The 27044-nt window shown below is 49.4% G+C and overlaps 1 protein-coding gene across 1 annotated transcript; it reads left to right on the top strand.

The window, feature by feature from the left end:
• The first annotated feature begins 681 nt into the window (after nt 1–681).
• Nucleotides 682–27044, top strand: DBF4B (DBF4B-CDC7 kinase regulatory subunit). The gene is made up of 13 exons (XM_059997955.1): nt 682–697; nt 781–843; nt 8266–8408; nt 11585–11770; nt 12393–12443; nt 13199–13286; nt 14462–14535; nt 16589–16622; nt 18072–18117; nt 20425–20541; nt 23817–23916; nt 24055–24179; nt 25003–27044. Exons 1-13 carry the CDS (start codon nt 682–684, stop codon nt 25940–25942), a joined length of 1983 nt encoding a protein of 660 aa, XP_059853938.1. The 3' UTR covers nt 25943–27044.

The following is a 27044-nucleotide window of genomic DNA, read 5'->3' as shown; positions in this document are numbered from 1 at the left end:
AGAGCGGAAAACGAAGGGGAAGGGGGGGGGAAAAGGTTTGCTGAGTTAATATTGTCCTCCCAGGGCCCCCGTAGGGCAGTCTCGCAGCTCTTACGTAGTTTTAGAGGCGGAGACGACAGGAAATTTAAACCGAAGCCGCGGCCCAGGGCACCTAGAGAATGATGTTATAGTTGCAAAGGAACAGCCGGTGCACGGGAGGCTGAAAGCTCATGGAACCCGCGAATGTGATACGGCGGCCTTAAAGGAGTACGGAGGCCGAGAAAGAGCCGAGAATTTGAGGAGGGAGCCGGGAAAGGGTACGGATGCCGGGAAGGGGAAGCAGGGGTGAGAAGCAAGGCGGAAAGGGGTCCTAAGAGTTAAAGAAGGGTGCGGGGTTGGGAAGTGGGCACAGGAATTGGGGAGCAGATAGGTCCGGGAGCTGGGGAGAGTAGAGGGACCGGGAAGGGGTCACAGGAATAGAAAGGATAGAGGTCTAAAGGGGGCAGAGGGACTTGGGGGACAAGAGCCTGGAGAGAGGCACGGGAATTGAAATGTAAGACAAGGGGTGGCGAAGAGGCCACGGGAGTTGAGGGAGCAGAGTATGAAAGGGGGCTGAGGGATAAGAACCTAGAAGGAGGCGCGGGAGTGGAGAGGGGACATGGGTTGGGATGGAGTTGAGTCTTGGGGTTCCTGGGACCCTCGATGGGAATTGTGCGGGGTTTGGGAGGCGGGAGGAGGGGATGATGGAAGGTCGAAGGCTAGTGAAGGTGGTTCAGCTGCTGTTTTGTCCTTCTTTTTCAGGCGACGATTGCCTTGAACTGGAGAGTTCAATGGCTGAGAGTAGGCTCCGGGCTCCGGACCTAGGTGGGTAACAGGTCAACCCTAGGGATGCGAGGTCACAGTTGCAACTCCCGCCCCAGAGTCTCTTGGGAAGAAAAGGCCGAGAAATGTTAGTTCTCTTAAGGTTTTCTAATTACTTTGTGTGGCGGAGGGGGAGTGGGGGAGTAGAGTATGTGTTGAGGGATGTCATGGATCATTTAGGAATTAATGATAAAGGTCAAACAAGAGCTTTCAGTCAGATATTATGAATAAGATTAGAAGACTTGCTAATTATTAACTTATAAAACCCGTATCCATGGTTATTTTTACCATAAAATTCTTAAACTTATCGATAAACGGCCCCACCCAATTAGATAAGTATTCTAGCATGTAGTCACTTCCCTAGGTACTGCCTTCTCCCCTCTTAGCATCATCTAGTTTGAGTCCTGGATTGTTACAGATATGCCGTTTGTTCGTTGCCTTTCAAACAGTGATACACCTCGCTAAATTATTTACTCTCCCTTCCCATGTCTGTTGCTTTCTTCTGGATCTATTTCTCTTTTTGCTGATGAACTTTCTCCAAGAGTGTTTTCAAAAGGGGGCTTTACGTGATAAACTTTCTGAGGCTTGTATGCCTGAGAACATGTTTATTTCACCCTTGTGTTAAAATTCTTGAGTCAAAGTTTTTTTTCCTTCAACACATTGAAAAATGACGGTGGTTTCTTCTTGCAAAAAGCAGGTGCTGTTGAAAATTGATGTCAATCTGGTTCTTGTTACTTAGTTTGTGACCTGCTTTTCTCTGTAGAAGATTTTAGATTATCCTCTTTATATTTGTTCTTAAAATTCACTATACCATAACCATGTGTGACTTTTGGAGGGTTTTAGTTTTCATAAAAATAAAATTATGAGAAATGAAAACAAAAATTACAGTTTTATGCTTACACAGTTTATTTTTTTTTAATTTATTTATTATTTATTTTTGGCTGTGTTGGGTCTTTGTTGCTGCGCGCAGGCTTTCTCTAGTTGGGGCGAGCGGGGGCTACCCTTCATTGCGGTGCGAGGGCTTCTCATTGCAGTGGCTTCTCTTGTTGCGGAGCAAAGGCACTAGGTGCACAGGCTCACAGGGTCAGTAGTTGTGACTCGCGGGCTCTGGAGTGCAGGCTCAATAGTTGTGGCACACGGGCTTAGTTGCTCCGCAGCATGTGGGATCTTCCCAGACCAGGGCTTGAACCCATGTCCCCTGCATTGGCAAGCGGATTCTTAAGCACTGCACCACCAGGGAAGTCCCTATGCTTGCACAGTTTAAAAGGCCAAGGTATGTCTCACACACACACACACACACACACACAGACACACACACACACACACACACACACACACACAAGAGTGGGAGTTGCTCCTCCTTTCGTAACTCCTGATTCCTAGGGTACAACCATTTATGCTCTTTTAGCTATTTCTTCTAGTATTTACCTTCTTATTTCTAAATAGCGTGCTCATACTGCTTTTGTTGTTTTCAATTTTAAATTATATCTATTGACTTTCTGATATAGAGGATAAAGAGATTTTTCTGGCCCCCTCTCCTCTACATCACACATAAACACATACACATTTCCCTCCTCTCCTCCCATTCCCCCAATATATATGTAGTAATTTTTGTTGTCATTTTTGTATTTACATGATGATGATATTAGCTGAGCCATATAGCAAACCAAAGTAAGCTTTGTTTTCTGTGTGTGGATCACGAATTCATGTCTAAATATAAACCAAATATAAACCAAAAATATAAACCTTCTCTCAATACTTTCAAGCTCATGAGAGAATCAGTTTCTTCTTTGTGGGGGACATACCTCCTGAGACCATTTGTCTTAGTACTACAGTCTGGTCCAGCTGTGCACTAGGCCTGTTGCACTGATTCCATCCTAGGATCTCCCTTCATCATTCTGTGGAATTCCCTTTGCCGCTTTCCTCTGTAGGGTTCCCTGTGTTCTAAATTCCATATTTTCCTCTCTTTGTTTACATCCTCATTTTGGGCGAGTACATCTTCTAGTATAGCTTCCTGAGAAAGGGTATGTGACAAGTAAATTTTTTGAGACCTTGTAGGTATGACAATTCTTTACGCCACATAAAGAGTTCTAGGTTGGAAATAGTTTTCTCTGAGTTTTGAAGACACATTTCATCTTTTAGCTTCCACTGTGCTGTGGCCAAGTCTGATGTTACCAGTATTTCCACCCTCCTCCTGAACACTGACTGCAAGGGCCTAGGCCCCATGTGCTCTGAACCACCCCCACCCCATCTAGCATGATTGCTGTCTAGCAACAATACTGTTGTTATTATTGTCTCTCCTTTTTACTTCCGAATTAGTCGTCATTATGATTGTTTTACACAGTCAGTGATTGTTTAGATTTATACATATTTTTACCAGTTTGGGGACATTTCAGTCCTTCCTTCTGGGTTCAGTTTCCTTCTTTCCAAAGTATACCTTTTAGAAGTCCTTTAGTAATAATTGGTTGATGATAAACTGTTTGGGCTTTTGATTAAAATGTGTTTAGTTTACCCTCATTCTTTATTTAATCAGATGTAAAATTCAAAGTTGACGTTTATTTTCCCCCAGCATTGTAAATACTTATTTTAATAAAATTAAAGTATTTAATAATTTAAATACTTATTTTATAGTCTATGTCTGATCATTCTGTTTGAAGCTCTTGGGGATCCAATCTTGCTGTCTTTAATTTCTGCTGATTCTTATCCATGATGGTTTGTTTTCTTTGTGTGTTTTTTAATGTTGGAGTGTGAGCTAATGTTTGATGATGGTTTTTTTGTGGTTTTTTTTTGCGGTACGCGGGCCTCTCACTGTTGTGGTCTCTCCCGTTGCGGAGCACAGGCTCCGGACGCGCAGGCTCAGCGGCCATGGCTCACGGGCCCAGCCGCTCCGCGGCATGTGGGATCTTCCTGGACCGGGGCACGAACCCGTGTCCTCTGCATCGGCAGGCGGACTCTCAACCACTGTGCCACCAGGGAAGCCCCATTCCCTTTTTTTTAATTAAAAAAATTTTTTATTGAGGTACGATTGACATACAACATTCCTTTTTATTGTTGAATATTATTCTATTGTGTGGATTACCACATTTTATCCATTCAGCAGTTGATGGACATGAGTTTCCACTTTCTGGCTATTATGAATAATACTGCTGTAGACATTTGTTTCCAGGTTATCGTGTGGACATATATTTTTTTCCATGAGTGTACACCTAAGAGTCATATTGCTCGGTCATATGGTAACTCTCTGTGTAACCTTTTGAGGAACTGACAGACTTTTCCAATTGGCTGCACCATTTTACATTCCCACCAGCAAAGAATGAGGGTTCCAATTTCTCTATGTTCTCACTAACACTTGTTATTATCTGTCTTTTTTTGTTAAAGCCATCCTAGTGGGTATAAAGTGGTATCTCTTTGTGGTTTCAATTTGCATTTTCCTAATGGCTAATGACTTTGTGCATCTTTTCATGTGCTTATTGGCCATTTGTATATCTTTGGAGAAATGTCTGTTCATTGCCCATTTTTAAATTGGATTTTTTTTTTAATATTTGAGGGTTTTTTTAACTATTATATTTTTTACGTCCATTGTCTCCACTTACTTCTTTTCTTTACCTGCTGTTCCTATTTTATGTTTCTAGTATGCTCCTTGCCGTCTTGAGGATATTTATTATGCTTTAAAATTCTTTTTCCTGTCTGGTCCATTACTTATGAGAGAAAGACAGCCTATACCAGAGAAAGCATCTTTTATAGTACTTGCTTTCTTCAGTTGCCTCATATTTTCTTAGAAGCTAATGTTCTCGAGACTGTTAGCCACTCTGATTGGTAATGTGCTCCTGGAAGAAGATGCAAAAGCTTAGGTTCTCATGTTATGCCCCTCCTTTGAGTTTAGGGCTTGGGGGTTGGAGAGAAGAGGAAAACCACCCCAAGGTGGGGAGCCCCTGGTTCCAGTGTGGGCTCAGTCACCCCCCGCCTTTGCAGCAGCATTCTGAGCTCCCCAGTACACACACGTTGCTTTGTTACTCATTTGCAAGAACTGTTCCCTTGAGTTGTAATTACCAAACTAACCAAATGGATGGGGCAAGGGAGGGTGGCTCATTCGTGCCATCTTGACCTCTTGTTAACTGTTTCTCTTTCACACACACACACACACACACACACACACACACACACACACACAAAAGCATATTCACCCCAAGGTAGGCTCCACCACTGCCCTGATGTTACCCTACTGTGTCTGGTTGGTGCTGGGCTGCTTATCTGGCACTGGCAGTGACCCACTGAGCACAACTAGAAGGCATTCTCCAGTCTCACCCTCCTGCGAGTCCTGGCATTCCGCTCTAGGCTTGCTGTTCACCCAGCCCTCCGTTTCTGACTCTGGCATCCACCTAATTCCCTCTTCAGTGGCTTCCCTAGGATTAGGTCCTGTGGAGAAAGTCACAGGCCTTGTGTGAAAGTCAAAAGGGCTTATTCTGAGAAAGCCTTCTATACAAATATTGAATCCTTATGTTGTATCACCTGGAACTAATATAATGTTGTATGTCAGTTATACCTCAATAAAAAGAAAAAGAGGGACTTCCCTGGTGGCACAGTGGTTAAGAACCTGCCTGCCAGTGCAGGGGACACGGGTTCGAGCCCTGGTCTGGGAAGATCCCACATGCCGTGGAGCAACTAAGCCCGTGCGCCACAACTACAGAGCCTGTGCTCTAGAGCCCGCGAACCACAACTACTGAAGCCCGCGTGCCTAGAGCCCGTGCTTCGCAAAAAGAGAGGCCACCGCAGTGGAGAGTAGCCCCGCTCGCCACAGCTAGAGAAAGCCCCCGCGCAGCAACAAAGACCCAGTGCAGCCATAAATTAATAAATAAATAAATTATTTTTTAAAAAAGCAAAGGAAAAGAAAGCCTTCTGGAGAAGGTGGCCTTGGGGAGGGAACCAAAATGGCTACAGTTATAATAATTCCCCTGGCTGACATTCAGCGCATACTCCTGGTATGGCTGTATCAGGTGTTTCTGGCCAGTCTCCATTCTGAATGGTTGGTGCCTGTTTTGAATAGCTCCTCAGTGAGGGTGGGTGTTATCATTATCACTATTTCAGAAGTGAGGAAATAGGGTTTCATAGACACTAAGTGAGATTAGTGTGACTTACCCAGGGTTACACAGCTAGTAAGAGGGTGAGGCAGGACTCAGAACAAAGGCCTTTTCTGTAAAATGCCAAGCTGACTTTCCAGTATTTCCTGTCTCTATATACCTAGGACTTTCAGGAAAAGGGTGGTTTATGGGACCAGAAGGTGAGTGCTTGAGGGTCAGGTGCCAGCTGAGGATGGGAGAGCAGGATCTGGTTTAAGCATTATGGGAATGATAATGATGTGTAAGTCAGAGGACTCTTCCCAAAATAGTTCCCAGTCTACTGGGGAGATCAGAGGTGGACCTGAAGGAGTGAGTAAACAAGAATATGAAGCTGAAAATACTAAGAGGACAGACAATCAGTAATGTGGAACTCAGAGAAAGAAAAACAGTATCTCATCAGGGCAAGCAGGGTTTAACTGAGGGGGTCCAATCAAAAGTCTGGCTGGCTGGTAGATAGGAAAAATTCAGGAATTCATGGAGTCGAAGAGTTTTAGAAGATTTTAAAAAATACCAGGTCCATGGGACTTCCCTGGTGGTCCAGTGGCTAAGACTCTGCGCTCCCAATGCAGGGCGCTCGGGTTCGATCCCTGGCCAGGGAACTAGATCCCGCATGCCTCGACTAAAAGATCCCGCACATGGCAATGAAGATCCCGCGTGCCGCAACTAAGACCCAGCGCAGCCAAATAAATAAATAAATATTTTTAAACAATAAAATCAGGTCCAAACCCCTCATTTAAAGTCCAGCAGTTTTACTAACTATATCTTGGTATCAGCTATTCTGGGTCAATTTTTTGAAGTATGTGTCATGCTCTTTCAATATGTTAGTTTCAAATATGCATTTTTATTTCAGGAAAGTTTTTAGAGTTTTTAGTATTCTGGGTGTTTTTGTTTGTTTTAGTTTTTGTCTTCAGAGACTCTGATTATCTGTATATTAGAACTTCTGTGCTTATCTTCAGTATTTGCCACTTTCTCTTGAATCCTTTTTATCTCTTCAAATGTTAACATTTTGTTGTGAAAGTTTTCAAACCTGCAACAAAGTCGAAAGTAACAGTGAGCACAGACACACCACTTAGATTTTACCATTGACATTTTATTTGTTTTGTGTGTGTGTGTGTATGTGTTTTGGGTTTTTGTTTGTTTTGTTTTGTTGTTTTTTTGGCCGCACCACGTGGGTTTTGGGATCTTAGTTCCCTGACCAGGGAATGAACCTGGGCCCTGGCAGTGAAAGCACCGAGTCCTAACCACTGGGAATTCCCTATGACTGACATTTTAATACATTTGTTTTATCACATATCTATCCATCTTATTTTGATACACTTCAAGTAATTTGTAGACATTATAATAATTCAGCATGCATTTCATTGACCAGAATTCCATATTTGTTTGTAGTTTTTTTCCTTTTAATGTAAAATGTGTATACAATGAAATGCACAATTCTCAAAGGTATGTTCATTGAGGTGGGGTTTTTTTTAGCTTTATTGAGTTATAATTTACATACTGTAAAATTCATTTGTTGCAAATGTACACTTGCAATGCTTTTTAGGTAATTTACAGAGTTGTGCAATTAACACAACAATCTAATTGCAGAATATTTCCATCACCCCAGAAAGAACCTCATGCCAGTTTGCAAACACTCCTCATCCCCATCCCCAGCCCTAAGCAGCCACTAGTCTAATTTCTGTCTCTCTATATTTTTCCTTTTCTGAACATTTCATAAAAATGTAATTTACAGTATGTGGTCTTTTGTGTCAGGCTTTTCTCACTCAGCATATTTCTGAGGTTCAGAACTGTAGCCTGTTGCTGTAGCCTGTGTCCACAGTTCATTTGTTTTTCTTGCCAAATAATATTCCATCATACGGATAGACCACATTTCGCTTACCATTTTATTTACATTTGAATTGTTTCCACTTTGGGGCCAAAATGAATAATGCTGCTGTGAACATTCTTGCACAAGTTTTATTTGGAAGTATGTTTTCATTTCTCCTGGGGGTATGCCTAGGAGTGGAATTGCCGGGTTTCATGTTAACTGTATACTTAACCTTTTGAGAAACTGCCACACTGTTTTCTAAAGTGGCTGCACCATTTTACATTCCCACCATCCATGTATGAGGGTTGGGTTTCTCCGCATCTGGGCTTCCCGAGGACAGGAACACAAGTCTCACGTCCACCTTGGTGGACGGGTGCCCGAGGCCTGGCCAGGTGCCATGCAGGGGCTGTTTGCGAGGGCTGATTGACCTGCAGGACTCTCTCTTACCTCAGGGTTCTCACTTTGCTCCCCTTTGTTGTTGTTTTCTAGGGGCTCAGCTAGGAGTTTCCAGTTGTCTGGGAAAATGCCCGAAGAGCTCACCGGATGCTGGGAGGCAGCCCTTTTCTGGAAAGTCCTTTTACTTGGATCTGCCCGCTGGCAAGAACCTACAGTTTTTGACGGGGGCCATCCAGCGGCTGGGCGGGGTATGTAACCTGCTTCTCCCCTGTGGTACCGTGTGCCTTTGCGAGTTGTAGGGCAGGAGCTGGAGAGGGATTATATCTGTGACCTCCAGGTATTTTTAGGGCTATCACTACATTTTCCAAAGCAATTTAAGTATAAACCATTTTTAAAAAATAAATTTGTTCCCTAATTGGAAAAGTAATATCTGTTCATTCTAGAGACTTTGGAGAACATGGAACTGTTCAAGTAACAACCATCATTGTAATACATTTATTTTCTTGTGGATTCTTTTCTTCTTTCCCTCCCCTCCCCTCCCCTCCCCTCCCCTCCCCTTCCCTTCCCTTCCCCTTTCCCCCTCTCTCTCTCTCTCTCTCTCTCTCTCTCTCATGGCTTTATTGAGATATAATTCACATACCATACAACTCACCCATTTAAAATATACAGTTCAATGGTTCTTAGTATATTCACAGAGATGTGCAAATTGTGTGATTACACAGTCAATTCTAGAACATTTTCATCAGCCCCCCCCAAAAAAAGACCCATACCTATCATCAGTCACTCCCCATTTCCCTCAACACTCCCAACCCTGTATAACCACTCATCTACTTTATTTTATTTAATGCTTATTTTCTGTATAGCTATTATCATGAATACATTTTTGATTACCAACTTTTTGCCCATAACCTTAAAGCATTAGCACTTTCCTATCATTCTTACCCCTCATGGACATTCTTTGTAATGAGTATATAATATCCTTTTGAGTAGATTATTAATTTATTTAACAGTTAACGTATGGGCATTTAGATTATTTCTAAATTTTAGCTCTTATAAATAGTACTGTGGTGAACAACTTTGGGGTGAAAGCATTTGCTGTATCTGAGTCCATTACAATATTTTCTAGAGCACATCATACAGTACTTTTAGTAAGGGGTTGACAGGGGTATTTCTGTGTTTAGAAAATAGGATGGTAACACTTGGCCCAAAAGAGGCAGGTAACTGGGGAAATTGCATGAATAGGATCAGAATGCAGAGGCTCTTTGCCATCAAACGAATGGAAACTCAGGGATCTAGAAACTCAGCAATGGGGATGGACAGAATGAGGATTATACACCCAAACCAGCCCAAAATTACATGTTGAACTCTCAGTCTGTTCTTTCATTTAGCCTTTGCTGTGTAAAAAACCACCCCAGAACTTGGGCTTAAAACAATTTATTGTTTCTCACTGTTCTGTGTACTGGCTGAGTGCTTTCTCTGCTGGTTTCATAAGGGCTCACACCTGCAGCTGCGTTCGGCTGCAGGGTCAGCTGGGCTGGAAGGACCCAAGATGACCTCCCCCACACAGCTGGCTGTTGGTGCTGGCTGCCTCTCTGTGACTTCTCATACATTGTATGAGAAGTGTCTTACATATGTCATATGTATACACACCATCCTATGTACATACAGCGAGCTAGACCAGCTAATCTACAAGGTGGTCTTAGGGCAGCTTTCCCAGAAGATGAAGGGAGAAGCTGTAAGGTCTCTTGAGGCCTAGGCTGTAGAACTCACACGTATTACTTTCATCACATTCTGTTGGTCAAAAGGAGTCCAATTCAAGGGAGTGGACAAATGGGTTCCATCTCCTGATGGGAGGAGCAGCAAAGTCAAAGGAGTGGGTTTGTTGGGATGGGAGGAACGTGTGGCCCTGAAATCATCTATCTTTTTGCCATATTACAGAAGATAGGCACACTCCTTCTAGCCATAGCTTTAAAGATTTTTTAAAATTGTGATAAAATGGATATGACATAAAATATGCCTTTTTAACCATTTATAAATTCATTCTTTTAAGTTCATTGGCATTAATTACATTCATCCTGTTGTATAACCATCACTATCTGTTTCCAAAACTTTTTTCACCCCAAACAGAAACTCTGTAACCTCTAAGCAGTAACTTCCCATTTCACCTCCCCCAGCCCCCGTAATGCGAATCTACATTATGTTTCCGAATTTGCCCATTCTAGATACCTCACATCAGTGGAATCACTGATGTTTGTCCTTTTGTGTCTGGCTTATTGCGCTTTAGCGTAAAGTTTTCAAGGTTCACCCATGTTGTAGAATAGATCAGAGCTTCACTTCTTTCTCGTGGCTGAATAATGCTCCATTGTATGGATAGACCACATTTTGCTTATCTATTCATCCATGGATGGACACTCGGGTTGTTTCTGCTTTTTAGCTATTATGAATAATGCTGCAGTGAACATCGGTGAACAAGCGTCCATTCGAGTCCCTGTTTTCAATTCCGTTGGGTGTGTACCTCGGAGCGGAATTGCCGGGTCATGTGGTAATCCATGTCTAACTTTTTGAGGAACCTAAACTTTTTTTTTTAAACCTAAGTGTCAGGTTTCTCATCCAGTCACACTTCAGAGAGATCATCCATCCTTACTTTCACAGGTGTGCTGGAGCTGGCAGCTGCTGGCTCACGGGAACCAATTGTTACCATCTCTTTCCAGTTCCACATTCACTGATGTCATCTGGCTAGCTTGAAATCAGCCACAGTAGTGTTTTACCCCATAGAAATCGGCAGATGCTACAAAGCGGGTTTTTTCACCCGGAGAGCTGGTCATTAAGCATTTGCCAGCTCACTACTGCTTATTTCCGTCTTTTCTTCTTCCCACAGACATGAGTTTTGTCATTGCGTTTCCGGCACTGTGTTGGGTTCTTGGGATGCAAGATGAGTCAGACCCTCTCAGTGCCGTGACGGGCTCACAGGTAGGATGAGCAGATATTTAGGCAGCTGAGTCGTAGCCAAAACCCATTTTTGTTTCAGGCTTTTGGTAGGGTGGTCAAGATTACCGATGCAGCGTGTGGATGTCCCAGTGTATCTTCACAGCAAAATCATGGCTTAGCCAAGTTCTAATCTTCTCCGATCACTTCAGTGTGCTCTCACTCCATGCAGACTCAAACTAGTCAAATACTCAGAGCCTCCGGGCTTCTGCTGCTGGGGCAGGAGGAGCTGCAGTTCTGGAGACAAGAACCTGTGTCATATCCTGTTGTATTTCAGGATGATGTCTTCTTGGGGGCCTGGCACTGAACTGCATTTGGTCTATTTAAAGACATTGATTCTAGAACTTCTGGCAGCCAAGATTTCCTTCCCCTACCTCTCGATATTGATGATTCTACTTCGGCCTTTTGGGTTTTAGCCACCTCTGTGATCTGGTTTCAGGTAATTGAGGGGTTTCTGAGCAAAGAAGTAAGTTACATCGTGTCCAGCCGCAGGGAGGCGAAGGCTGAGAGCAGCGGGACAAGTCACAGAGGCTGCCCCAGCCCCAGCGAGGTCACAGTGGAAACACTGTCCGTAGCCAACCCAAAAGGCAGCCATGCCAGCCCCGCACAGAAAGCTGTGGACTCGGTAAGAACCTCATGGGGAAGGAAGTGTGTGTCTGATAAACGAAGGAAGTAGGCCTCGGTGAGCCCGCTTCGGCAGTTTCTGGTTTTAGTTTCATCTGGTTTATTTTAATCTCATATTTGAATTCAGGGGCTGAAACTGTCTTATCATAGCTCTGGATCTACACACCTCAGCGACATGCTATCCCCACGCCCTCCCTTCTGTGATACACGTTCACTTTTTCTGGGACTTCAGAATCTGAGGTTCAGAAGCAGTAGGAGCATCCTCTGTAAACCAGAGAGGCCTTGTTGGATTGGCCGAAGCTTGTCTGCTGGGGAGTGCGGGCTCTTCAAGAGAGGTCTCAGGACATTTGTAACGCTTGATCTTGGGTGAATTCAGAATGCCCTTCACCAGGCTCCAAGCTGCCTGGGCTGCAGCTCCCTGTGGGTGACCTGAACTTGAGTGTGGCTTTACCTTTACCTCTGAAAGGTTCTCCGGGCTCTCACTTCTGCCACTCCTCAGCTGTCACTGCTCCCAGCTTTCCGAGGGATGTGACTCCCAGACGTCCTTGCCAGCCCCCGTGGAAACATCTGTTTGTGCACAGGTGGTCTCCACAGCTGCCCCCATTGCTCCTCTCTTCCGCCAGGTGCCTCTGAGCAGAGGGAAGGAGCTCCTGCAGAAGGCCATCAGGAACCAGGTGAGCTAGGGGGACGGGCTGGAGGCCGGTGTCTCTGGCACAGGGACGGAGTCAGCCTTGCCTCTGGAGGTTCTTCTGAAGCACTAACACAAAAGGCACACCCGGGCAGACGTGTAGAACTGTCGAGATTTTCTCCTTACAAACGAGGAAGTGGGGCTCAGAGAAGCTAAGTAATCTGCCCAGAGTCACCCAGGGTGGAGGTGGTAGAGCCAGGGTTTGACTCCATGATCTTTCCAACTCCAGGGCCTCCCAAGAGAGCTTGGGAGAAACGCTGTGGCACGTGTCAGACTTTGTACTGCTTTCACAAGTAGCTGTTTATCCTTTTTGTGAGAATCCAGGGCCATTACAGTGAAGTGGCAGGAGGAGGAGTTCAGGTGCCGTCAGTGGGCGCCTTGGCTGTGGCTGTGACGCGGGAGGGTGGTGTCGCCGGACTCGGGCAGCCAGCGTAGTTTCCTGCTCGATGATGGTGACTGTTTATTGTGTCCTTCTGGTCCCAAGGTGGCCGGAGCAGAGCCTATAGGCAGATCAGCAGTCCGTGCCCTCCCGATGTGGCCAGCCCGTGCGGAGGAGAGGCTCTTCCCCGGGGGTTGGGATCAACTGTCCAGGCCCTGTGCTCTCGCCCCTGTCCACCCCGCCCCACACGACAACCCCGCACATGGATGACCCGGGGCTCCCAGAAGCCAGGCCAGCCTGTCCCCTGGTGGTCAGGCCTTGGGGGATCTCATGCTCCTGCCTGACTTGGCTTGTCTTTCCAGGGCAGCGGCGGCGGAGGCGGTGGCGGGCGCAGCAGCAGCCTCCTGAGCAACGCCCGCTCCTGGGGGGTGCGGATTCTCCACGTGGATGGTACCCTTCCTGCCCGGGGCCTGCGGAGGGGAGGGTTGCCGACTTTGTCTGGGAACCTCGACTGTGATAGGGACCAGAGCCGTGTACTAGTTGAAGCCAGATGTACTCAGTTACTTACTGTGCTGCTCTGCTACGATGCGGGGGGTGGCGTGGGGAGCAGCACCAGCAGTAGCAGAGCGCGGGCGCTGGGGAGGCTGCTTTGTTTAACCCAGGCACAGCCCTCCTCAGCTGCTGTGAAGATCCTGTTTTATAAATAAGAAACAAATCCTAATATCCATGACCCCTTATCAGGTATTTCCGCTGTGCTAGGAATCGCCTAATTTAATCCTCACCGCAGTCTTCTGCCCATTGTACAGATGAGGAAATTGAGCCTCAGAGAATGGATTAAGTAAATTATCCATAGTCTCACCAGGAGTGAATAGTGTGGCTCACATTCCCACCTATTTTGGCTCAACTAAATTTCATGTTCTTTCTTTCCTCTAGGGTTGCCTCACACTATAACCACCTGTTTGCAGGTTATAATAAATTTACATGAGAATAGCTGTCTTGAATCTGCAGCCAGCCCTCACACCCAGCTGCACTTTGCTTCTGTGGTTTTTTCTCTGACCCACTGAAGGGGGATGGTCCAGATCCAGCCCTAGATCTGTGGTCGGTGGGGGGGTGCGGGTGGTAGGGAACTGTGCTGGGGAAGATCCTGGTCTGGGATGCTGGGGGGTTCCATCGCCGCTGGAAAACCAGCCATTTCTGACTTGATCTAATTTCCTGCCTTCCGTGTATTAGAGAAGCTGCAGCATGTGTAGCCCCTGCTGGGTCTGCCACCTAAGGGTGCATCTGAGTAACTGCCATGGCTTGGTCTCCCCCACAGAAGCCGCTTTTCAGTAGTACCTTAAAGCTCTTTATGGGTCATAAGGCACCTCCTGTTCAAGACTTGTATTCAGTGCTCCAAAGGAGCGTGAAGCCAGCTTAGGTACTTTTCCAGGGATAGAGGACCCAGCCCTCTCTTTTATTATCAGCAGGTGCAGAGATGACACGTAGCCAGAAGGTGGCAGGCAAGGCTGGTGTGATCCAGCAAGCCAGGCCGGGTGAGAAGTTTAGTCCCCCAGCCCCAAGATGGGGCTGTGCTGGGGAAATGAGGAGAGGAAGCCTTCGGCTGCAGCCCTCTGTTTCCTCCACAGAAATGATGATGCATGTGCAGCAGCTGTCTCTTGATGCGCCATGTGTGAAGAAGCAAGGGCCAAAGAAGCCAGAGGTAGGTCATTCCCCTGAACTGAAGGGCAACAGCAAAGTCTGTGACAACGCTGGTAAACCCAGGACCCACTCCAGCCACCTCCTTCTGGCCTTGACCGAGAGGAGCTCGGCCTCTCGGTCAGCTCATCCCTGGTGCTCACAGCCCTGCGTTGCCCTGTCTTCTCTCCTCCCTGTGCTACCTGCGCATCCCCCATGCTACACTGAGGCATTCGTTGCAGCCTGGGCTGTGGACTGCCTGCGGGTAGTCCTGGCCTGGATAAAACATAAACACTCGTGGCCTGCTGGCCAGCCTGCCCTTCCGAGGATGGCTCTTGGCCCAGGAATGAGCCTACAGATTGCACGGGTGGCGGCAGTGGGGTGATGGTGTGGGAAGTAGCTGCCGTATTCCAAATCCTTGTTTGGCTTTTCCTTCCTTTGCTGGAGTTAGAAATTGATGTGTATCACATCAAGAGAGCCGGGCTGATTTAAAGCCACGGGGTATTCACCCAGCCTGAATCCGAGGAAAAATTAAGCCCCACAGGTCCATCCAGGGCCTGATACCCAGGAGCAGAACCACATCCAAACCAGATGGCGCACTCAGCCTCGACACCCCTCGCCCCAGCCCCTCCGGTTTGGGCATCTTTAGGGTCTTGCTGCCGCTGCTAAGTAGATTTACATTGCTCGCATTTGGGAAAAGTATACAATGAAAGTCTCGTTCCCCTCCAACTCCTGCTCCCCAGCCGCCGAGCTCCCTCCCTGAGGTCCACAATGTGAACAGTTTCTCAAATGTCCTTCCAGGACTCCAAGCATCTACAAGCAGATACATCAAAATTCCCCCCCTTTACACGAATACATAGTATTTTTACTTTGTTCGCTTAATAATCTCTTTTGTAGTTACTTGGGACCCTTTCGGAGCAAGTTCTGGGTGCAATCTGCTGATAGGTGAGGGCAGGTGAAGGGTTCTTCGGGCTGTGTTTGCCCCGGCAGTGCAGCCTGGAGGAGAATCTGGAACCTCCTCGGGCCCAGAGGCGCACACAGTCATGGAGCCGTTGGATCTCTCATCCTATCCGAACCCTCCCAACTCTTTAACTGATTTTTAAAAATTTGTTCCATTTGGTTTTTAATATTAGCTTTGTTTGACCTTCGCCTAAAAGTTGGTTTGTTGTTTTTTTTGTTTGTTTGTTTTATTTATTTATTTTTGGCTGCATGGGCTTCGTTGCTGCACGCGGGCTTTCTCTAGTTGCAACAAGCGGGGGCTACTCTTCGTGGTGGTACACAGGCTTCTCATCGCAGTGGCTTCTCTTGTTGTGGAGCACGGGCTCTAGGCGCACGGGCTTCAGTAGTTGTGGCACATGGGCTCAGTAGTTGTGACTTGCGGGCTCTAGAGCACAAGCCCAGTAGTTGTGGCGCACGGGCTCAGTAGTTGTGGCTCGCGGGCTCTAGAGCACAGGCTCAGTAGTTGTGGTGCACGGGCTTAGCTGCTCCTCAGCATGTGGGATCTTCCCAGACCAGGACTCAAACCTGTGTCCCCTGCATCGGCAGGCGGATTCCTACCCACTGTGCAACCACAGAAGTCCCCTAAAAGTTGGTTTTGACAAACACAGTCAGGGTATGCGAGATAGGGCACCGTAAGCAAGAGGCGTTGTCTTCACCCTTTTCCTATCAGCTGCCCTGAAATGGCAGCCATGCCTAGAAAATACAGGCTGCCGTTAGCAAGCACATACTCTGCGTCAGGTCTGTTACCTGCTGGAATTTCATCTGTGCCACATCCAAAGAGTTAAGTGGGAACTCTGCACATCGGCCCCCTAGCCCTTGCTCTTTGCTCTGCCCTGCATTCCCTGTACAAAGTCAGCTGCCGTTGAGATTCACGCACAGAGTTCACCACACTTCAAGTCCCTGGGGAGGTGGAGGGAGCCGTGGTGCTGAGGTCTGCTCCAGCTCACAGTCCAGCCGTGGGCAGGAAGCTAAGTGGGGCAGACTGGTGGCAACTCGGCTTACTGGGCCCAGTTCCTCGACCCCGCCCCCCCCCACGCCGGCTGCCTCACATCCTTAACCTATTTTCCCTTTCCATTTAGGGAACATGTCCAGCAGAGTCAAGAACACGGAAAGGTCAGTGTGATAGCTCCTCCTCATTTAATTGCCATCCCTCCCTCCCTAAATGCTTCCCCACGACTCCCTCTGTGGCAGCATCTGCTCGCTTTTCTGCGGCAGGAAGCAAGTCCAGGTTGTATGGCCCCATCGTGTTTCCAGGGCCTGAGCTTCGGAGAGGAGAGTGGTGGGAGAGAGGCCTCCATGAGCGAGTCCCGGGCTGCTGGGCCGGGCCTTCTCTTTACAGCCAAGACCTCAGGCGGTCGCTCTGGCTCCTGCATCCTCTGGCTGTTCCTGGTCACTGATCGCAGTTCAGCATCCTTTTCCTTCTGATTCAGGAGCAGTTTGGGGTGGGCACTTTGACAGCTGCCTACCACTTGCAGAAATGCCAGACTCCCTGAAACTGACAGACAGGCAAAATGGTAGGCCGGCTCTCCTTGGACAGCAGGAGAGTTTCTCCCCCTGGATGTTCCTCCCAGAGATGCTCTTTAAGTGGCATTTATTCGTGCACAAACAGGAGCTAAGAAAAGTCACTTGGCACCTCTCACATGTGAAATCCAAGGAAATCTGTAGGGGACTTGATTTTAATCACTGGCTCAGTTAATTAGAAAGACGAGAAGTCGCCCCAAAAAGTAATTAATGGGATCTGCTGCTACTCAAGGAGAAAGGCTGCTTCTGTTTGGGCACTGGTGGCCTGGAGCGGGTCTGGGAGCTGAGAGGGGCCAGCCTCTTTGGGGATTTGGTTCTGCCCAGGCTTCCAGTGCCTTGGCTTCCCCTTTGACAGGACTTCTGGTCATTGTGGGAGCGTGGAAGTGGTTTATAATGCCTAAGAGAGTCTGTAAACTGTGCAGATAGGCAGCTAGTAGGGGATGAATCTCTTGATTAATTGACTCCAAATCTGTCTTCTCAGCACCCCTTTGCCCTGTTTTTTCAGGAACCAGATTTCACTTTTGATATTTTTTTCCTGTCCTTCTGCCAGGACCTTGAAACACTCTTTTGCTCCCTTCCTCACTGCTCCTCCCCTAAAAAAAACCCAGGATTCTCGTGGAGAATTCTGTCTAGGAGCTGTTCTCAGGCCCCTTGGTAAAGGTCTGGGAAGGAGCTGAGGCTTTTAGCAGAAACCAACAGGGGCTGGGTTTCTCCCACGCAGCCAAGTTTCTGACGGTCGAGGTTGACAGCCTCCAGCACCCACGCCCAGGAGGCTGAGGGCGGGCACACCTAGGACCCCGGGCACCCTGCAGCCTCTCCCCGCAAGAGTTGCTGCCTCTCTCCCAGGTAGAGGCTGGAGGAAGTAAGAGTGGGTGCCTCGCTCTGCAAGTGGAAAGGCGCACCTCAGGGCGGCAAGCGTTCCAGCTCCGAGAGCCCTTGAGGCTTTGGCAGAGCCTCACCTCCCTGCGCATTTCCTGCGTGTAGAGCTCAGGCCCCACACCGGAGCAGACAGATGGCTAACGGGCACACTCTTCCTTCCAGTGGCCAGACTGAAGGCACCGTTCCTCAAAGTCGAAGATGAGAGCAGGTGAGTGGGCCACCAGACGCAATGGAGGAGAGGTACTCGGGGGCCCCAAGCTGCCATGGGGACATGAAGCCCCTCAGCCCTGCACTTTTGTCTTCCCCGGAAGTCCCTTTGTCCCCTCTGTCATGGAAAAGTCTCACACGGTGCCTCTCAGGCGGCACCGTGCCCAGCCGGCGCTCCTCTTGGTCATAAGTCAGAGGTTAATGATCCTGTGTGTGAATTCCCTCCTTTTAATGCTCTGCTTTTGTGAGTCCGTGGTGTCCCATCCAGGCTCAGTTTTGCTCCTCGTTTCCCCCCCACATGCACACTGACACTTAATACCGAATCGTTGCTGGTATTAGTGCTAGTACTGTCTTGGATGAAGTGAAGATCTCTGGGGTGATATTGGGGTTCCCTTGTCAGACCACCTTGTACTTGATGCAGCCTTTCTGTCTGGCTGTGTAAAACCCTTTCCTGGTACATGTTATCTCGTGACAGCCCTGGGTAAAACTGGCATGAGGAGAGTCCATTCTCTTCCCAGTGGGGAAACTGAGGTCAGAGAAATTAAGGGACATGAACATGGCCACTTTCCTAATGAATCTTAGCCCAAAGCTAGAATCCACATCCAGCCGGGCGCCCTCTCCACTCTGCCCTGTCTGCCCCCACGAGGGCCCCTTCTTACCTAGAGCAGGAAGGTCACATTGATGATAACCTGATGAGCTGTTAGCCACCTGGGTTACCACTGACTCTTCCGTAGAAACTAGATCAGGAGTCTGTGAGAATCTAGAATTAACCCAAAAAGTTTTTTTAAAAGAGAAAAAGCCCACATGTACCCAGCAGCAACTCCTGCACCAGAATTCTCTGTGTCCCTCAGCTCAGGTGGGCCAGCTAGAGACCCAGGCCCAGGAGCCTGGCCTGCCTGCCCGCCCTCCAGATGGCACCGGCACACAGTACAGAGCTGGCTCTGGCAGCTCGAAAGCCAGTAGAAAGAACACGGGTGGAAGGAGGCCCCCTCGTCTGCTGTGCCAGTGGGCCGGGAGGCACGTCCTTCACACTCAGCCCCTTCACAACCAGCTAAGTCAAGTAGTCATGACTCCAACGCAGTGGCTGAGACACCGCCAGGGCCTCAGTATCTCTGCACACGGCATGCACAGGCCGTGTCACCGGTAACCGGAGCAGGGTACATGGGTTTGTGTGTCCCTGGCATCGTAGGCAAGATCCAAGTGGAGCTGAGCTTTCTCACGATCCTTTTTTACGTGTGGTTCTAAAGCAGGCGGTCTTCAAAGCCCAGCATAGCCACACCAAACTCAACTTTCCAGCCTCCTAAGCAGGAACAAAGAAACATGGAGGAGGCGAAAGGCGGGTACCAGGGCTGTGAAGGGCGCCTCCGTCTCCTTCAGGGTCCAAGAAGACTTTTTTTTTGGCTGTGCCGCACGGCTTGCGGGATCTTAGTTCCCCGACCAGGGTTTGAACCCGAGGCCCCTGCAGTGGAAGCGCCGAGTCTTAACCACTGGACCACCAGGGAAGTCCCCAACAAGACTCATTTGTTAATTCACTTCTGAGGCCGCGGGGCTCTTACTGTGCCACCCAGCAACCCAGGGCCTGCTCTCCTCTGGAGCACCGGCCACTGCAACCCAACACCGTGTGCCCAGGGTTTGCTGAGCATCCACAGATCGCCAGATCTGGCTCTGAAAGTCTCCTGAACGTGAGCAACTTGAAGCAAACCCCCCAAATCACTCAGTATAGGTCTGACTATCCAGAACCTTCACTGTGCCTCTCTTCGTTCCAGAGCACCACCCCTCAGATAGTACAAAGGACCAGCCCAGAGCAGAGATGTTCCTCTTCATGGAACAGGAAGATCACTGCTCTGGGTTAAACATCCTTGCATTTAGATTCTGCCAGGCTAGAGTCCTCAGAGGTCACGTGAAGATCGAGAAACAAAATGGAAAGATGGGAGGAACTAGATCAGGATTTGGGAGACGTGGCCTCCCATCTGGACCTGGCCACTTACAGGTCGTGAGCCCTTGGGCAAGTCACAAAGCCTTTTGGGCTTTGTTTCCTCTTGTGTAAAACAGGGTAACACCGTTGTCCCGCTCAGCTCAGAGGTTACAGGATTCAGGGGAGGCAGTAAGTGTAAACAGTCTTGGAAAGTAGACAGGAAGAGTGTTCATTTAAAATATTAATCTAACCTAGTAAGGCAGATGAGAGCATTGTTCTAGAATTTAAAAGTTGGGCAGGTGAGAGTGGAATTCTCGGGAGTTGGGCCAGCCCCCCTTCCTCACCCTTTCCACTTCCCCACTGTAGTCAAAGTGGAAGTTTTCTGTGTTTCAGGAAGTTTCGTCCTTTCCACCATCAGTTTAAATCCTTTCCCGAAATTTCTTTTCTGGGACCCAAAGACGCAAGTCCCTTTGAGGCCCCGACGACTCCGGGCATCTCGCAGCATACCAGGTGGGTCTTTCTGGTTCCTGAGTACCAAGAGCTGGTTCCAGGCCAAAGTCCTCCCCATTGGGCCTGCTGGTCAGGTTTGGGAATGGCCATGTGTTAGCTCCTTAGGCGAGGTCTATTCCGGGAACTTAGCCTAGAGAAGAGAGACGCCAGGAGTGTTCATTTTATTTGGTGCTTTCCATCCATACTGAAGAATTTGACTTGTGTCCAGAGGGCAAGAGGCTGTTTTCTAAAACTCGAATTATAGACCACCTTCATCAGAGTCCCCTGGGGTCCCTTTAAAAATGCAGGGTCCTGGACTCCACACTCATAGAATCACAGTCTCTGGCGATAGAGCCCCCAAACCTGCATGTTCGTGGGCTCCCCATGTGATTTCAGTGCACATCAAAGTTCGAGGCCTTTTGGGCTAAACATGGGGGCAGGGGATCTGGGGGACCTGCCACACCATGTGGTCCAGAGTGGCTTGTATGCTGGTCGGTATTCCTACTCTGCAGATGGGTGAGAGTTTGAACCTTCACTGACCAAATCACAGAAGGAAGGTGGTTCGGGTGATGGCCTGGACACCTTCTCAGCCCCTTTCTAACTTGTGGACCGCAGGGTTAGTTTACAGACCAGGAGAATAGAAGGCAGATGTTCAGCCCGAGGGTCCCCAGGGCCAAGGAGGACCTGTGGCTTCCACCAGCAGAAAAGGGCCACGTGATCAGGAAACAGTGCTAATGGTAAGAAAAACAGAAAGGGAATGTGGCAGTAGATGGAAAGCAGAGGAAGGCAAGAACAGGCTGGGGTGAAGTCCAGGTGCCCCTCATCCCTTTCTCAGAAGGTGCAAGGGACAGCAGAGAGGAAGTCATGAGGCCGCCCGGGCTGGGCCTGGGCGGGGTGCTCGGCCTGGGATGGCCTGGGGATGGCAGAGGAGCCGACAGGTTGTAAAGGGAAGACAGTGAAGCAGTGAAGCTTTGGTGACCAGATGTGAGGAACAGAGAGGGGGTAGCCCAGCGTTTTGGGGGTGTGCATAGAAAATCTGTGGGAGGAAATGTTACATTTTTTTTTAATTTTAAAATTGTTATATTTTGGTTCAAAATTCAAGAGTTACAAAGGGTTTAAAGTGAAAAACCTACATTCTACACCCATCCCCCAATCTCCAGACTGTGAGTCTCTCCAGAGAGAGTTTATGGACAGAAGTACATTGTGTATCCTTTGTTCCCTCTTCTCACAATATTCTTCCCTGTGCTGGATCTTGCTTTTCCACTTAACATATCTTAGATTAATTTCTATTAGTACCTGAAAAGCATCTTCATTCCCTTTAACGGCTGCAGGGTATCCCATGGTATGGATTTACCGTATTTTATTTAACAGACACGTAGATGATTTCCAGTCTTTGGCTGTCATAAACAGTGCTGCAGTGAGTAGTCTTGTTCAGAGTAAATTTGTGACTGTTCAAGTATATTTGCAGGATAAATTCCTAAAAGTGGAAATGCCAGGTCAAAGGGTGCTTACATTTGTAATTTTGAGAAATGTGGCCAAATTGCTTTTCATGGAGGTGATGCCAGGGTACGCTGTCACCCGCACTGGACCAGAGCCCGTTTCCCCATCCCCTTGGCTAATACTGTGAGCTGTCAGACCTGTTGACTTCGGCCAATCTTATAGATTAAAAACCGTATCTCAGTGTAATTGTAATTTTTTTTCTTTTTATGAGCTTAAGTGTGTTTTCCTGTGTTTGATCATTTGAATTTCTTTTTGTGTAAACCTTTTTCATATCCTTTGCCCACTTTTCTATTCAGTTATTGATCACTTACTGATTTGTAAGGAGCCCTTTGTGTTTCAGGGAAATGAGCCCTTTGCTATGTTATTAGTTATAAATGTCCTCCCCAGTTTATGGTTTGTGTTTTAACTTTGTTTATGTTTTCTGCCATGCATATATTTTAAAAAATTGCATGTAGTTGAATTTTTCAGCTTTTTTCTGTTTCCTGGGTTTTGTGTCATACTTGGAAAGTCCTTAGGGGAATATTTTGGACCCGTTGAGTTTGCTGGGACAGCCAAACACCAATGCCCTACAGGCTGTTAAAAATGCAGGACTGACTACAAATAATAAATGCTGGAGAGGGTGTGGAGGGAAGGGAGCCCTCCTGCACTGTTGGTGGGAATGTAAATTGGCGCAGCCACTATGGAGAACAGTATGGAGTTTCCTTAAAAAACTAAAAATAGAGCTTTAGTTTTGATGCCATATGATCCATCAGTCCCAAGACATGGAAGCAGCCTAAATGGCCACGGACAGATGAATGGCTAAAGAAGATGTGTACACACACACACACACACACACACACACACACACACACACACACACACACACACACACACACACACACACACACACACACACACACACACACACACACACACACACAGCGGAATACTGCTCAGCCATAAAAGACACTGAAATAATGCCCTTTGCAGCAACATAGGTGGACCTAGAGACTATCATACAAGTGAAGTAAATCAGGTAGAGAAAGACAAATACCATATGACAGCGCTTATATGTTGAGTCTAAAAAATAATACAAATGAATTTATTTACAAAATAGAAACAGACTCACAGACATAGAAAACAGACTTATGGTTACCAAAGGGGAAAGGGGGTGGAGGAGGGATAATTTAGGAGTTTGGGATTAACAGATACAAACTACTGTATATAAAATAGATAGACAAGAAGGTCCGACTGTATAGCACAGGCAACTATATTCACTATCCTGTAATAAACCATAATGGAAAAGGGTATGAAAAAGAAAAAATACACACACATATATATATAAACTGAATCACTTTGCTACATAGCAGAAACTAACACAACGTTGCAAATGAACTATACTTCAATTAAAAAAAAAAATACAGGACTAAATTCAGAGGAGAGGTCAGGTTCAAGAAAGATGTGAAAGTCCTCAGTGAAGGTGCAGCTGTGCGGGTCAAACGAACATGGGTTTGGGTGCGTGTGCAGAGCTGGAATGTCCTCAGGGATTCTTGCTGCCACTCATCAGCCGTCCTCACCTGTGGTTTGAGATGTGTGGGCAGGGACAGGACAGAGCTAAGAAAGGGTACTCACAGGGAGGCCTCGCCTTCCTTGCTGCCTCTCCTGAGGCCAAGTGTAGGCAGGCCAGCCTGTGCCTGCCCGGCTCTGGCCATTTTGGTCCATCCCTGCCCTGGTCTGGGCTCCAGGCCCCGGAGCAGCAGTTCCTGCTCTGAGGGCCCCAGCAGTGACCGCTTTCCCCCACCCTGTCCCCTCGCCAGGGACCAGGAGCCAAGCCGGCGATCAGCCGCCTGCACGGTGCCCAGGAGGAAGAAGGGGTACTGCGAGTGCTGCCAAGAGGCCTTCGAGGAGCTGCGCGGGGTGAGCTCCTTCCCCACCACACACAGCAGCTCCCAGCCTGTCCTGAGGCCGCCTGCCCCGCCCGGTCTCTCCCGCCTGCTCCGCTTGTCTCCCGCCCTGGTCTGGTCTAATGCCCCTGCCTCCTCTCACCCTGGGCAGCATCTTCAGAGCCCCCAGCACCGGGGCTTTGCCCTGGAAGCCCGCCCGTACGCCGAAGTGGATCGGATCATCGCCCAGCTGGGCCACAGCTTTGCGGACATCCCCTTCCAGGCCAGCCTCCCCGGGTGAGCGCCACCGTGCCGCCCTGCTGCGGGTGGCGGGCACGACCACCTGAGGTGGGAAGGACCCTCAGGTTGGCGGCAGCAGGGACCAGGCTATGGCGTCCCTTCCCTTTCTTTCCCGCCATCTCCTGTCCTGTTTGTTTCGGGGGGGGGGGAAGACCTCCATTTGTGGCTTCAGCTGATCAGATCAGGATGGGCCCTGATCAGAGTGTGGCTCCCTTTTCAACGCCCGGGCATCGCCACAGTTGGGGGCACAGGAGGAGCAGTTCAGCTGCTGTTTCCCGCCATGTGCCTGGTCATGGGCCTTTCTGGCCTTCTAGAAGTGGGGAGGGGGATTCCTGGGTCCTTCCCAGGTGGGTGAAGAGGAGGATCTTGCTGCTTCTCTAGACGTTTACCCCCAAAAAGGATTGCAGGGGATTCAGCAGAATCCCAGGGCCCTCTGAGCCCCAGCTTCCCTCTGCTGCCCACCAAGGAGCTGTGGCTTCACCTCCCACCCCAAGTCTCCACCCCGGGCAGCCTCCCTGGGCTCAGGTTGGACAGCCAGGACCTGTGCTGCTTTCTCTAGCCACCAAAGGGCACAGCCTCCTGTGTGAAGTTAATAAATGAAGCAGCCTCTAACCTGTTCCCCTGGCCAGCCCCTAGCACAGGCCGCAGAGCCAAGAATGGGCCTCTCACAGGGACCCAGAATGGCCAGCTGTCCAGCACAACCAGAACACAGAAGGCCCCCGCTCTGCCCTCGGCCCCAGCCTCAGCCCGGGAGGACCCCAGCTTGCCACCTGCTCTGGAGTTGAACGCTATGGCCCGCTGGGTGCTTTTATCCCCACAGGCAGCCAGGCTCCTTGGCTTCCGATTGTGACCCTCTGTGTCCTGAGACTCCGCCTCCCAGCCAGCCGTCCTATCTCAGGGCAGCATCTCCCAGGAGGAGGAAAGAAGACGATCACCAGGCCCCAGGTGCCTCAGAGCAAGATGGGACAGTGGGCGGCATGAAAGCACCAGCTGAACCTGTGGAGGCTGGCAAGATACCTGGACCAATAGCAAGCCACCAGGAGCCGGGAGGGTCGGCTGATGTCTCTGTGGACCCCCGAGAGACACCAGTGTCCAGGAGCCCTGCTTACCAGTGCCTGCTGACCAGCTCTGGATTTGCTGAACTCTCCTCTGGCCCAGACCTGGCACTTGTTGGCCACAAGCGGAAGGTTCAGTTCCCCAGTGGCAATGCCGAGAAGAGGCCAGGGGTGTCCCGGCCACAAGCCTCATTCTTCGTCCCGAGAGCCCCCAGCCCCTGTGGCACCAGGACAACCAGTGGCAAGCATCTTCCCTCCCTTCCCCTTCCAGGCCATGAGCCCAGGCCTCTGGCCTCCCTCCAGCCCGTGTGCCACCAGCAGACCTGCCTGTCCCTCCCGGGCCCCTTTCCCGGGCAGCCCACAGACAGGCCAGCAGAGTTCTGGGCCACACAGGCCCCCTGGCCTGGGGGAGGATGGCCCCCAGGATCTAAGGATTCTGAGTGCGCAGCCTCTGGCCCTGTCTCCCAGCAGGCTGAGCAGCTCCCCAGCGGCCCCGCAGCTCCAGGCCAGCTGCCAGCCCACCTGCACTCAGCTGCGGGCACACAGATCCCAGGAGGACCTGCAGAGAGCCAGGCTACCTCTCTGCCCCCGCCCCTTCCAGCCAGCCGGGGGGCCAGCCGCTCCCGATGGTCCTGGACCCCCCAGCCTCTCCCTGTCTCCCAGTCCCAACCCCAGCCCAGTGCCAACAGAGAACTACTCCTGTGAGTCCCCCCGGGCACGCAGCTCTGGGGCCAGACAGCTCCCAACTCAGGTTAAGTTCCACCTCTGCCGAGTGCTGCACACCCAGCCCGGGCTGACCGGGCACACGGGGAGGAGCTGTGCCAGGGGCCTGGCCCTTGAAGTCCACGTGAACAGCTGTGGTCATGGCCAAGCTCTGTGGGGTTGACGGGGCCAGTCCTCCCACCCGCCAGGTCTTCAGGTGGGACCAAGAGGGTCTGGGCTGGGGGCTGCCCTCTCCCCTTCCTCCAGCCATGGCTCGTGCAGCCACGGCCAGCTGCCCAGGCCAGGAGGCAGAGGCAAGGTTGGCATAGGGAGAGCCCACAGAGAAGCTAGAGCAGCAGGCGCCATGGCCTGGCTTACCGTCCCTCTGCAGGTACTTGCTCTGCAGAGCCAAGAGGGTTAGTTGTCGGTGTTCACAACCACCACCCCCCAGCCTCCTTTCCCACAAGCATGTGGCTCTCCTGCTTTCTGAGATGTGTTGTCCCCTCCCCCAGCCCCCCACGCTGGTGCACACAGATCCTCAGGAACATATGAAGCAGAGGAGGGGCTCGGCTGTGCACTTCCAGAGCTCCCTCCCTGCTGCACTTAGTGGGGGCCCGGCACTGACCTCTCCCCTGAGCCCAGGATGTAGCCAGAGCCCCCTCTGGGGACCCCGTCAGCTCTTCCCTGCCGCTCAGCTCTGGCTGCCCACCCAGAGTTCAGTTCCAGTGTCAGTGGCTCACCTGCCAACTTCTGCAATCACCCTCCTCCCTCTCTCCTTCCCCGAGGACCTCCCCCCATTTCTTTCAGCCAAGCCATTAATCTGGAGACAGATGAGTTTGCTATCGATTCTTTGGCCACTTTTTTTTTTTTTACATTTTGTACTGTGGTTCTTCTCACCCTTCTCTGCCTCTGTGTGTTTCTCTCTTTAAATGTGGGGCTACCAGAAGGCTGGTGCTATTCTGTATCTCATTTTGGAGGAAGAAAGGGGGGCCTACCTGCAGGTGAGGACCTGAGTTGTTAGTTTGGAAATAGAGCAACTATGTGTGCAACCCTCATAGAGGTCTTGTTTGTCCTTTTTATGCCATCCTGTTAAATTTCACAATTA

Source organism: Delphinus delphis, chromosome 19 (assembly GCF_949987515.2).
Source record: "Delphinus delphis chromosome 19, mDelDel1.2, whole genome shotgun sequence".
NCBI lineage: Eukaryota > Metazoa > Chordata > Mammalia > Artiodactyla > Delphinidae > Delphinus > Delphinus delphis.
This window is presented reverse-complemented; position numbering and strand designations above follow the sequence as displayed.